Here is a 12,882-nt window from a genome sequence, read left to right on the forward strand (position 1 = left end):
CTAATTGAGTTTAGCACACTGTGGTTTGTTAGACAATAGGAACAAAAACCTTCAACATTCTCTATAAAATCACAAATTATATTTAAATTTTGAATTACTTATGTTGACAACCATGACTAAAACACTGGTGTCAATGTGCATTCATTAAAATATAGCTGCAAAATGTATTAAAATATCAGTTTTCTTTTAAACAAATAGAATTCACGCTGCGAAAAACACCAATACTTTCTAATTTGGTGTTTAAACTTCAGTCTCCTTCCTTCCTTGCAAGAGTACAAAAAGCCTTTGAACTATGGTGGATTTCAAAATAAGTGGAAGTTAAATTTTTTATGGATTGAAACCTAAAATGTTTGGTTTAAATATATTTTCAGTCCCATTTTACTTTGATTCCCCATCCCGCCACAAATCAGTTTCAGTCCATTACCTTCTGAAATCATTTGTTTTCTAAACAGAGCCCACCTGTGTGTAGTTTAATCTCACTGTAAATCCAGCTGTTCTGTGAAGGCCTCACGTGTTTTGTTAGCGAACATTAGTGAACAAACAGCATTATGAAGACTGAGGAACACAGCAGACAGAGCAGAGAAAAAGCCGTGGAGAAGTTTGAAACAGCATCCCAAGCGTTCGACATTTCACTGAGCTCCATTACATTTTTTGGTTCTAACTGGTCGGATTTAAACAGTTGACCTCCAGCAGGATGACGACTGTAAACATCCAGCCACAGCTACAAAGGAAAGGCTCAAAAGTGTATTCATGGGTTAGAGTGACCCAGTCAGAGTCCAGAATTGTTTATTATTGCAAATTTTAGGCTAGCGAAATAAAATAAAAAAATATGCCTTTCATAACTGGTTTTATGAAACCATTTGTACCATTATGTACCATTTGCTAGATTTGTGTTATTTTGAAAAGATGTGCAAACCTGATAGATCGGGAACATAAACATGTCATACTTTTCAGATGTTTGTTTTAAAATAATTAAATAAAACTACAAATGATTTTATTTTTATTTCATAATTACTTTGATTTAATCTATTTCGTAAAATCCCACTGAAATATAGTGATTTTATAGTTTAATGTACTTTTGCAAGATAGTATTCATGCGTACTTTTCTACTTACTTTCCTTTTGATACCTTTTTACTTTCAAACCTTTTCTTCCTTTCTCCCTACAAGCCTTCACTCTGACCTAAATTTCTCTCTTCCTGTTTTTCTTTCTTACTTCCTTTCTTCCTACATTTTTCTTTTATTCTTCCCACTTGCCTTTACTCCTACCTAATTTTCCTCTGTCCTGCCTGCTTCTCTTACTTACTTCTGTTCTACCCATCTTTCCTTTATACCTATTTTCAATATTTCTTTCCATTCTTCTTCCTTCCTTTCCTCTGTGCTATCCTGAACTTTGATAACCTTTGCCTCAATGTAGGCAAATCTACGGTCCATAAAATCTATTTTTCCAATAACGTTGGCCAACAAGTGAGACTGACTGGTGTCAGTGGAAGAATGCGAAGCTGTTGATTACAAATACAGCTTTGAGTACAATGCTGTGTGTTTATAATGAATTATTCGAACCTGTTTTAAATTAGATCCTCAAGATTTAATCATTGTAACTTCCCAAACAACAGATTTGTTATTGCGTTGAACCAAATCATGCCCATTTATCACATTTTCTCATTGGTTTTGTTAGTTTATTCCAGACCTCTTGGTGAAAAACCATTTGATCACAGCCAAATGTGTCAGAAAACACACATTGAAGCAGATGTATTAAAACCAAAGTGGTCCCCTTTAATTCAATCGTCCATTAAACAGCGCCGTAGAAGCTCGGCCCACTGAGCCTCAATCTCATGACTCCTTATGGGCCCCAGCTGTCAGAGCGATTTGGGCAAGTCATGAAGAAGAGCGGGTTGGTGGGACGTAGAGATTGTAAAGAAATAAAATCCCTTTTCTCAGGGCTGAAGCAGCTGGGAACCTTTTTAATAAAAGCCCAATATTTGCTTGGTTCTGGGGAGTGCAGCATTTTTCCTCTCACAGAGTCCTTTGAGCTCCAGTAATTGGGGAAAAAGTGTCACCTCACAAAAATCGTTGGAGATTTTTAACAAGCACACAACCCCTTGTATAATAAAATCAGAGCCACTTACAAATTTAAAATGTGATTGCCAGGCCTGGTGGCATTTTTCCCCAACTTAATGGAAAACAAAGTTTTAGTTCCATACTTGGAAGCATTTTTTGGTGAAATAATTTCTCTTCAAGTTACTATTCTCTTCTTTGACATAGTGAAGGAAGAGTTTAATGTCTAATGTTTTGGTGATTGTTTTATTCTGTTTGAAATAACACTAACTGTTGTTTTGTCTCCTTTAGGACCTCCTGTAAGTATTCCTGCTTTGTTTCTCCACTTGAGAGATCGATGTGAAGGTAAAAACCCAGAAAATATTGATAAATGCATACCACTTGAAAACAAAGACCCCAGAAGAGAAAAGGGTCCATGTCTATGATCCAGTGACTCCTCGCTGTGAAGGGGAGAAACAGCAAAACTCTTCAAGGTCTCTTGCTTGGTTGTGAAGAGGATGGATGAGCACACGCCTGTTTTTGTGCTTAATTCACCTTGAGTTCATTTGTTTTCCTTGTGAAGTTGCCGGGCAACATGTCGACGAGCCAAAAATGTACAAAACAGTCCAGCATAAATGCTATGCAGAATATTCCTAAGAGACAGAATATATGCCTAAGCAATGCTCAGATCAGTCTGTCCGTCCATCTGTCTGTCTGTGACAGAAGCCATTTTACAGAAGAAGAAACATTGAAATTATATTTGGGGATGTCCAGATGTGTTTTAAAAAGTAACTACTTTCATTAGGAATGTCATATCAGAATTATTTTTTTGTTCGTTTTTTTTATTTTGGCACCAGCACTGATTCATTTACTGTGTAACAGTCCAATTAAACATTTAAGTTCTTAATATCAATGCCATGTTGAAGCTAAGAGAAATCAGTAAAACACTTTTCCAACCAGTGGTAGAAGTGTTGTGATTTTGCCCTGCTCAACTAACTCACCGCTGACAGCATTTTTAATGACAGGACAGATACAAAATGTATTAAGTCAGATTTCAGAGCAGTTAAAGTGAAACAGGCTGGAGCAGGTAAGAGTTTAAAGGACTTGGATTTTTGGAAAGACCTCATTAGGTCCTCAAAAATATGCACGACCTACAATTTTGCAAGCTGCAGTTTAAAAAATGGACAGGCAAAATGTAACTGCACAACTTGCAGATGTTGCAGCTAACCTAGTTAGACAGTAGACTAACAGGAGGCTTCAGGATTGTAGCTTACGCTAAACGTTTGATGAAGATTGTTCAAGTATTGGCTCAGGACAATTCTGGTGTTCTTTTTTTTTTTTCTATGAGAATTTGGTTTGTTGTGCCCCTTTTGTTGCCTGTTTAACTTTAACATTGTTGACATGTTTCCTTACATCCACTTACATAACCTCTTAGCACCTTTCTTCCACACACAGGCTAATATTTTGAGTCAGCGGCATCCTAGAGAATACTACTGATTAAGTAATTTATCAAGTCAATGGTCCTTGTTGTTTTCTATCTTCTCCTTGTTATTCGGTGTAGAGGTTTCTTTAAACAATACGTTTTGGGAAATGATGGGAAATGTGCTTTTGTGAAAAGTCTGTAGAATCACAAAAATCTAGGCTTTGCCTGGTTGTATGGAGCAGAAGTTGAAGAAACCTCATTGATTAGTTAATCTGGTAAAATTTTGATAACTGTTTTTTTTATTTTGTTTTTTTGAACAGTCAAGGGGACACAGGTTTAAGCTCAGGTCTGTTGCATTATGAACCAAATCACAGAGAAGATTATCCAACTAATGAAGTCATATTTACGTTCTCATAAGTCCCATCAAAATAAATGTTGTAGAAAACATGTAAGCAATAGTAATAGATGTTGCTTTTCTGTTGGAGACCAAATCTGTTAGATTATGCTGCATTTTTTTAATTTTATTTAAAAGTTTTAACTCTAACTCTGTACCTTACTGGTGATGAGCCATATGTAGTAGAGGGGCAAACACAAAATCCAGTTTTTTTTTGTAGCAACGCAAATACATGTGATGGCCAGCTGGCAGGAGTAAGTAATCATAGTACATAATCAAATTTACTTCTTCATCACTGCCTTCCTCTAATAGGGACCCTTGTTGCTGTCATCTGGGCAGTCTGTTTTATAACATTCCTGCTACCATCATCCATCCCTGGCAGCTCCCAGAACCTGCAGAGATTATCTCACCTCATTACGCAGGCTGCGGATCACAGATTCACTCCTCAGAACAGATGGAAAACTTCAGAGTTTCCCCTAAAGATGAAGAAAAACACATACATGCACACATAAGCAGTAGGGTTGTGACAGCTTGCTTTATAACCAGGTCAAGCGGGCACCGCGTGTGTACATATGTGTGCGTGCCGCTGCTTTCTTTTTTTTTTTTTGTACATAGCCCAGAGGCAAGTGTGGCTGAATAGGTATAATAGCGTGTGCCGACTGAGCTGTAAAAGTTGTAAGTTAATCCTCTGAGCCTTCTCAGACACTCGCTCGTGGGGCTCTGGGATATAAGTAAGTGCAGGTGGTCTTGCTTTTCAGCTTCTCTCGCCAGGCCTTATGGCTGACAAATGAAATCATTCTGTGAGATGTCTCGAAGTAGGACAGAAGTCCCAAAATGGTCTGAACCATGCGATTCAAGTAGTTTACCGCCATGCATAGAGGATGATTTATTAAAACAAATAGAATGTGTTCATAGTGTGAGATTATACATTTAAACCACTTGAGTACCTTGCAGGATTATGTTGTGAACAGCTGGTTGCTCTCTGATATTTTCAATGAAGAGCAAAAAATAGCAATAAATATATAAAGTTGAGAATATCATTGAATTGAATAATATTGACAACCAATGTTATTAGCTAATATATATTAAATAGATCTAATGACATAAAGTTCAAGTTAGATATTCGTAGCAACCCAAGTAATCCACATGCATCGTAAAATTATGTCAAAGTATTCTTTATATTCAAAGTATAATGGTTATTGAGTGATCTTACTGAAACTGATTACATTTTTAGTTGGAAAAGTGGTTTTTGCTAATAAGTTCAAGTTGTTTTTGTTATGGAAAGACGTTGCTAAAGTGTGATCTTTAAGGCTCTGGCGGCCTCTTCCACGCAATCTTCAGTTTGTGCTACAGATTTTCAATTCAAGAAGATTCAAGTCAAGTGATTTACTAGGTCATTCTGGCAGCTATATCACTTTTGCCTAAACAGCAGCTGGGAGTTTTCTTGGCTGTCGGTTTGGGATCACTGTGTAGCTGAAAAATCCTTTAAATACATACTCAGATTCTTTTCCACGAATGTCCCAGTACTGTTAATCATTCATCCCCTTTGGAGTTACCTGAAGATTCATAGCACCATTTGTTTGAAAGATAGACCAACACGATGATGGATCTTCAGTATTCCCAGAGCTCAGGAACCAACGTGCTAAAATCCACAAGTACTTGAGGCCCCCTCTGAAAGAGCTTGTAACTGTCTATTTTAAGAGTTCAAACACCAAATATAACTTAATATGCATTTCAATGCATGGTGGGAACCATTTTGGGTCTACTGCAGAAGGAAGCATCTAGTTTTCCTTTTTTCTGCTCCGGGGGGCACAGCCAATCAGTGCCAAGGAAAATAAATGACACTCCTAGATTGGCTTGTTTTCAGACATCATCTAATAACATGTCAACTAACATTGCTCTCAGTGTTTCCAGCTTCCCAAGCTGAATTTTCTATTGAATATAGTAGATATGTTCTTCAAAAAACACTGAGAATTAGTGGATGTTTTGCAGATAAATAGGTGTTTTGTTCCACAGAAAAGTCTGTGAATACTGAACAGACAGGATCTACACTAAATTTTTGGGTTGATGCACCATCCCATTCCTCCTCAAAATACAATATTATGTCAGAAACCATTAAAAAGCACCTGGAGCACAAAAGAACATGCTGTATATGTCCGAAGGCATCAGCATGTTATGATACAATAAGGTCATAATGTTCTGGAGCTCTTGGCTCATTGTGTATTGCTTCTTATTCAATATCAGTAACAAGAAATATTCTTATAGGCCATCAATGCTACTATTAATTGGAACTCATAGCCATCAGGTTTGCTTTCTAAATAGTGACACATTCAAGATATTATCTTATTATATTATCTTCTATGCTTTGTTGTTGCTTTGTTGTCACTGATGCAATAAGACAAAATGCTTATTCTGTCTAATTCCATAAAACTCAATTTATGGATCAGTTTGTTTTGATGTATTTGCATTATGTTGATTACTTGGGCGCCTTCTGACACTTAGAATGATTTTTTTTTAATTATTTGCTACGAAAAACATTGACGTGTTCAATTCTTACTTTCCTGTGATAGTCCACTAAGCTAAATTTAGCCTGTACAGAAAAAATCACCAGGGTGTCATGGTTATGTATTTTTAGAGGCGGTTTTCAAGTAAGCCTGAACTCTGGCAGTGGCTTACCCAGCGCTAACCAAATCTAAGCGACAGCATTGTGCGTGATCGCATGTGGTTTCTCATTTCGCATGCCCACCCGGGGATTGCAGGGGACACATTGCTATAAATATTCAACAGCTCCAACTTTGACTCAGGAGCACTACGAAAATTGTACACAGTCCTCTGGTCCCTCCAAACAAACCAGCCGCTGTGGAAGACGTCATCACGGATCTGCATGACCTAATTGTTGTTCTTTGAAACTGATAAATGGACAAGAATGCACGGTTGTTAACTTCAGTAGGACTGAACCTCTTTAGAAGCTTAAGTTTCCAGTTACACATGGAGAAGTAATTTGCTTTTGTTTTGATTTCCATTTTATTCCCACAGTTTGAGCACTTCTGTCAGTTTTGCAGCATAGGTTAGTTGTTGGCTGATGCTTTGCTTCATAACTGTTCAATTTCTCTGGTTCGAAGACAATCAGATATTGGTTAAAAATACAGTCATCTTTTGTCTACTACTAAAACAATTTTGCTGATTAATTTTTCAAATAGAAGTACAGTCTAAAGTATTTAAGAACAAATAAACAAAGGACAAATAAAAAGTGAAACAAATGTTTTGGGTTTTAAATAGTACTGCTAATAGGAGACATTTGGAATTTATATAAAGTCAAAAACAAGAAATAAAAGTTTTCAAAACCATATACAAAAAACCACTTTAAAATTAATTGATCAATACCAGATAATATAAATTTTAAATACTCAGCAAATACTTTAGCAAGTTTTAGAGTTATTTTTTAATCTTATAAATGTGGAAGAAGCGAGTGTCCTGCACCCAGGAAACATTCAAGAGGAGAGGAACTGAAAAACTTTCCTTTTCTGAAAAGCTTACCAAAAACAACTCTTGGAAAAATGTTCTTTTGGGTCGATAGGAAAAATAAGCAATTTTAAATTTTGCGAGGCTAGGTCAGTGAGGGCTTTGTGTGTTATTATAGGAATCTGAAATGTATTTTAAAATTAACAAGGAGCCTGTGCAGAGATGTCAAAACTTGAGAAATGTGATCTTTGTTGGCAGAACTTGCTAGAGCTGCGGCTGCAGGGTTCTCAATCAACTGTAGGATGTCAAAGGTCAGCTAGGAGAAAGCCTTGGGAGGAAACGCGAGCTAACAGCAACTCGAGACTCTGATAAGAAGCAGAATCAAGAGCTAATTTCTCTTACCTAAAATGACCCCAACTATTGTCGCTCTTTGAATCAGTTTCACACAGGATGAGAAAATAATTTGCTGCTACTCTCTTACAACCTGACAAACAGGTGCTCCTCTGCTTTTTTCCTTTGTCTTTTGCTCTCTTGCTCCTTCATCGTGCTATTTAGGTTCACAGCACATTCTCTTTTCAACCCTTTACTATGAAACCTTTGCACATTAGCATGCTGTTACCACCACAGGTTTTATTCCTGCTCTACAGATTCAAATCCTAGATAACCGAGCAACAACTAATGGACCCTAAAACAGCACAGTACTTCAAGTTGGAATATGCTATTGGTTTGACTGGAAAATGTACTTGAAAATAGTTTCTACAGATAACTTGTATTGTCTCTATGTGAGGCACCCATAGTGCAACACTCAAGAGCCAACCTTCCCAATTGGAATTCCGACTTAAGGGAGCATTGTTCTTATTTTTCCAACTAGAAACTTGGAAAGTCTGAGTTTACAGAGAAAGTACAATAAAATATTGCTGTACTAGTTAAACTTGAGCCTTTGTAAGGCCAGATGCTTCTGATCTTAGTGAAAGTGTTCACATAATTAAGTATAAACAATGACATATTTGAGGTGCAGTTATCAGGGTCCTTTTCTCATCTTTCTGGGAATATGAGAATGGTTCATGTGAAAAAATAAACCTCACCGCTGAATGTGCACACCATTTAGCACCAATCAGGCATAAAACACTGCCCGAGAGACTGCACTCAACTACTCGCTTACACTGACATGTTTTCTCTTCTTTTTTCTTTTTTTTTTTCCCAAGCACAGACTGAAATGTCACATCAAATGAACATTGAACCGAGAAACTAATATACCTTGAAATCTGATTAAAATGGAGAGACTTTTGAAATTGCGACGATGCCGGAATGGAAAAAAAAAAAAAAATACTCGTGCCATTTACACCGGCTTCTCAGTTACAATGCAACACAAGCCATCTCTAAAGTTCAGTCATGTTCGCAGTCAGGTAAATAAAGCTGGATATTTCTGCATCTGTATTTGACAAGTAGTTTCCACCTCCCTGCTTCATCAGCTGAGATTCCTGGGATGCAGTTAGAGGATGATCTGTCACGACACATGAATTATGCATCTGCAATACAGCGATTAGAGGAAGTGTGGCAGTGAAGCAGAGGAGCCCAGGCACCCTCAACCCTTCATTCCTCATCTGATATTCACCGCAGCTCCATACCTGTTAATAAAACATCTTTCCAGCAGGACTTTGATCAGTTCTGCTCATCTGCCACTATACTAAACCTAGCTAAAGTCAAGAGAGCATCTGCAAACTCAGAAGTTTTGTTGATTTTAGTTTTTTGCCGCATTAACAACTTGAAACAGAAAGAGCATGTGTAGATGCAGTTCCCTGAAAAACTATTTTTTCCCTCTTGAACTTTTTCACTTGTCTTTTTTTTTTGGACTTTTTTTTCACAAGCATAATTTGGGAAACTGAGTTGGAAAAGGATTCATGGTTTTCAAAATGATTTATTATTTTTTTATCTATAAACAACGATCATTTTTTAAACCAGGTCCCAGAGTAAAAAACTTTCAAAACTTTTCAAAATGATGACATCAAACCTCCATCTCTCTCTGTAACTCCCAAGCACCTTCCACTCACTAACGACAAACATGGCGGTGTTCGGTGTTGTGTTTATGGTTCGACCAATTCTGGCTTTGCTGTGGCTGTTGTTGCTGGACCTACTACTCCTCTTCAAGTCTAAGCTCCAACTTCTTAAGGAGAAACACATGTTCACAATTTGCCATTTACTTCACGAGTTCTTTACACACTCCGGATGTTTTGTGTTCTGCGGCATTGTTATACTGCCACCAATTTGCCCGGCATACCTACTATGGTGTTTTCTGTGGTGTTGCATGCACGTTTTTCTTAATTATTTACAAAGATTTCCGGTGTTCAAATCCATGTAGACTTAGCCTGAGTTACACACACGGTGGCTGTTTGCTAATTAACTCACTTTTTCTTAGGCAATACGTATCACTTCGCACTTGTGCATCTTTTAAAATTGCAATAAAATCCATGGCTTTGCAAGCCATTGTACATAACATTAAATAAAGAAGACCAGAAAGACACAGAGGAGACCCTGCTCAAAGCTGAGAGTGAATCTATCTGACGTGACAGCATGTATCTGGGCTTGTAAGGGCAGCGGTGCCCGAGGAAGCTGGCTTGCACTCAGTGTGACCACATTAATAGCTTGACCTTTTTAGCTATGACTTGCCTGCTCAGTCAGTGCCCATCAGCTGTAGCTGTTTTCAGCAAATGATGCTCAGGGTAGTGGTTCACTCACTGGGATGTGAGGCAATCAGCAGGATACTTTTGCTGAGCAGGCTAAATACTCACAGGAGAACTTACACAGTTTAAATTTTATGCTCGTAAAAAAAAAAAAAAAAAAAGTTTCACATTCTTTGAATTTACATAAACTTTCCTCCAGCTCACTACATCTAATGATGAGAAATGTAGAGCACTGAGTGTGGTGTTTTAATAGAATGAACAGAGGACCCGGGCAGGAGTAAAGCACTTTTCCACCTGGAACATTGTACATTCTTCTGAATTTCATTTCCACAACAAGAGCTTTCTGGGTCAGACATTCGCTCGCGTATGACACGGGAACAATTTGAACTTTTTCTGTTTATAGCGTGTTTAAATGCCTCCCCTTTTGAGGGGAGAAGTGACACTTCCCAACAGAAAAACCACGCAGGCTTGATTTACGTTCTGACATTCACTCACACTAGACACGCACACGTATAATCGGTTGCGCTATCGGTTTCATTTTGCTTAGTTCACATTGTCCCCTCTCCCACAGGGACATCCAACACATAACAACAAACAGACACACAGACATGCTCACCAACACACACACACATTAAAGATATTTTATGCCGGCTAATTGTGATACACTGTGAATATGGGAACCAGATGCCATTCCCAAGACAGTTTTCCAGTGTGGCTTTCTTATCCCTGCCTAACCTCTGCGTCCAGATTCCCGCGACGAGCACCAGCCACTTGTGGTCGTCCCCTCCTGCCCATTCTGCTCTGATTACTCACATCCCTGTCCTCCATTAGTTTCCTGCCTTGAAGAGAAAAGTTCCCCCAGGGCCCACACTAATATGACCGAGAGTTCCCATGCAGAACTAACAGATGGAGGTCTACTTAAAGATATGAGGATATCTTTCAGTCTGTTGCAAGTTTACGTGTCTTTGCTTAGATGTGTGTGTTGGAATGACTTTTCCCAGCTCATATGTTGAAGTAATCATGGAGCTTAAAGAAATGTGCCAAGGTTTCGCACTGTGTGTGTTGAAATTATGCAACCATTCAGGTGCAAAAACAGAGGAGGATCCTGGCATCAGGTTAAACAACAGAGGAGGTTCAGAGCAACACAATCAGTGGTGAACTCGTACAGCGGGTCACGAGGTTGCGTACTTTTCTTTGAATTCTTTGGATCATTCGCGTGTCAAGTAGAGATGCACAAGTTGTTTGGGAGGTTTCCAGAACTGGCTGATTTTATAGCTTAACTTATGATTGACAGATCTGGTTTTCTGATTTTAGCTTTAGTCTGTAATGCACCAAAGCTAAGGGCTGCATCTTCTGTTCTTTTCTTTCTTGTGTGGGTGTACCTTCTGTTGTCGGTATGGGGATGAAGTTTGTGACTTTCACCTCAATGCCTCTAGATTGTTACATAACTTGCCAAGGTAAATTAAATTAAAGTTGAGGGATTGACACCTGGCTATGAAAACACTTTTTCTTATCTTACAACAGTTGAAGATCAGTCTCACCCTGAACTGGATTATTCTTCACTATTAGCTTTGTAGATTTTTTACATTGTTAAAAAAAATAAAAAACCGGCAATAATTTGCACGTTGATCACTTTCGATTTTATGAAACATGGAAGCTGCAAAAAGACTGGATTGGGTAATTCTACACTGGACAGAAAGATCATGGAAAAATAATACACTCATTTTGTACATACATGGCAGGAAAGGAGCCAGTGTAGCTTAAAACAGCAGCTTTTTTTCTTTAAAAAAGCTGCTGTTTTAAACTTAAGCTGAGAGACTTACTGTGCCCCTCCACATTATTCACCGCCTGAAGTTAAATACATTTCTATGCCATGTGACAGCACTGGCCTACTCCCTTAGATATGGCCATTTTGTGTGAATATTGCCTTTCTGCTTGATGAGGAAAACAATTGAGCTTTCAGCTGTGAATCTAAAACTACAATAACAATATAAGGCATTCCATAGTTTGTAGGCTTCTTTCAGAAAAGATGTAACAGCATATTTATGAAAACACTGCCAAGTTAAGTAATTCTCCAGACTCTTGTAAAATCTAAGCCCATCTTTTCAATTCACTGTATGACAAAAACAATGTACCTCTCAACTGCATAAATTATCTCAATCATAGCTCACCTCTTCCAGATCTTTGCTTTGTCCCTCCTTCCTCTTAAGGATGATCTGCACTCCTCACCTACCCTCTCTCCATTTATTTGTTTCTTGTCAACACTCAGTGCGTGAAAGATTACTCAGCTTAACTTCCAGTGTACGGGTATATTTATTGATATTGTGTAGCCGTGTGGGAGAGAGCTGTAAAGGTTCTAAAAGCGGTAGTTTTTTTTGGATGGAGCCTTTAGAGATGCCAGTGCCTCAGGGTGAGATGATTGGATCCATGTGGCCAGCAGTTTGGGCTTCAGCAACGGCAGCCTGCCCAGTTGGCCCAGCTTCTACACAGAGGATGTGAGCCCGGTTTGATGGACTGCTGTTCTGGACCCCGAAATGTTTAACTGGTCACTATGATGAAAACTAAGACGACTGCACCCAGACAGAGGTTACATGCTGATCCCCTTGTTACTGACATTTTGTATCTTGTTGTATATTATGTGGATTGCCTCACAAAAAAATGTACAAGCAGCTCTCAGCCAAACCCGAGAGAAATTACTTTGCTCATGTCAACAACAGCTACAGATGTGGATAAGAGCCAGCCCCTCGCCTCCTGTTGAGCTTTCATCCATTATGTTTGCAGTACATTACAGTAGGAGAGGAATGTGAGACAATTTTGATTTGCACTGACTGAAATGGGTTGTTTTGTAACTTGTAATTTGGTATGAGTGGTTTCTGAAATTACACTC

General features: G+C 38.3%; 1 protein-coding gene across 14 annotated transcripts in view; it reads left to right on the top strand.

Annotated features, from left to right (window-relative positions):
- The window catches only part of col25a1 (collagen type XXV alpha 1 chain), a 204,901-nt gene that overhangs the window by 106,420 nt on the left and 85,599 nt on the right, over positions 1 to 12,882 (top strand). For all 14 annotated transcript variants that reach the window (XM_032583099.1, XM_032583101.1, XM_032583104.1 and 11 more), the window contains exon 4: positions 2,348 to 2,355. In XM_032583099.1, coding sequence (XP_032438990.1) covers positions 2,348 to 2,355 — 8 coding nt within the window. The remainder of the gene's footprint in view (positions 1 to 2,347; positions 2,356 to 12,882) is intronic.

Source organism: Xiphophorus hellerii, chromosome 14 (genome assembly GCF_003331165.1).
Source record: "Xiphophorus hellerii strain 12219 chromosome 14, Xiphophorus_hellerii-4.1, whole genome shotgun sequence".
NCBI classification, from domain to species: Eukaryota; Metazoa; Chordata; class Actinopteri; order Cyprinodontiformes; family Poeciliidae; genus Xiphophorus; species Xiphophorus hellerii.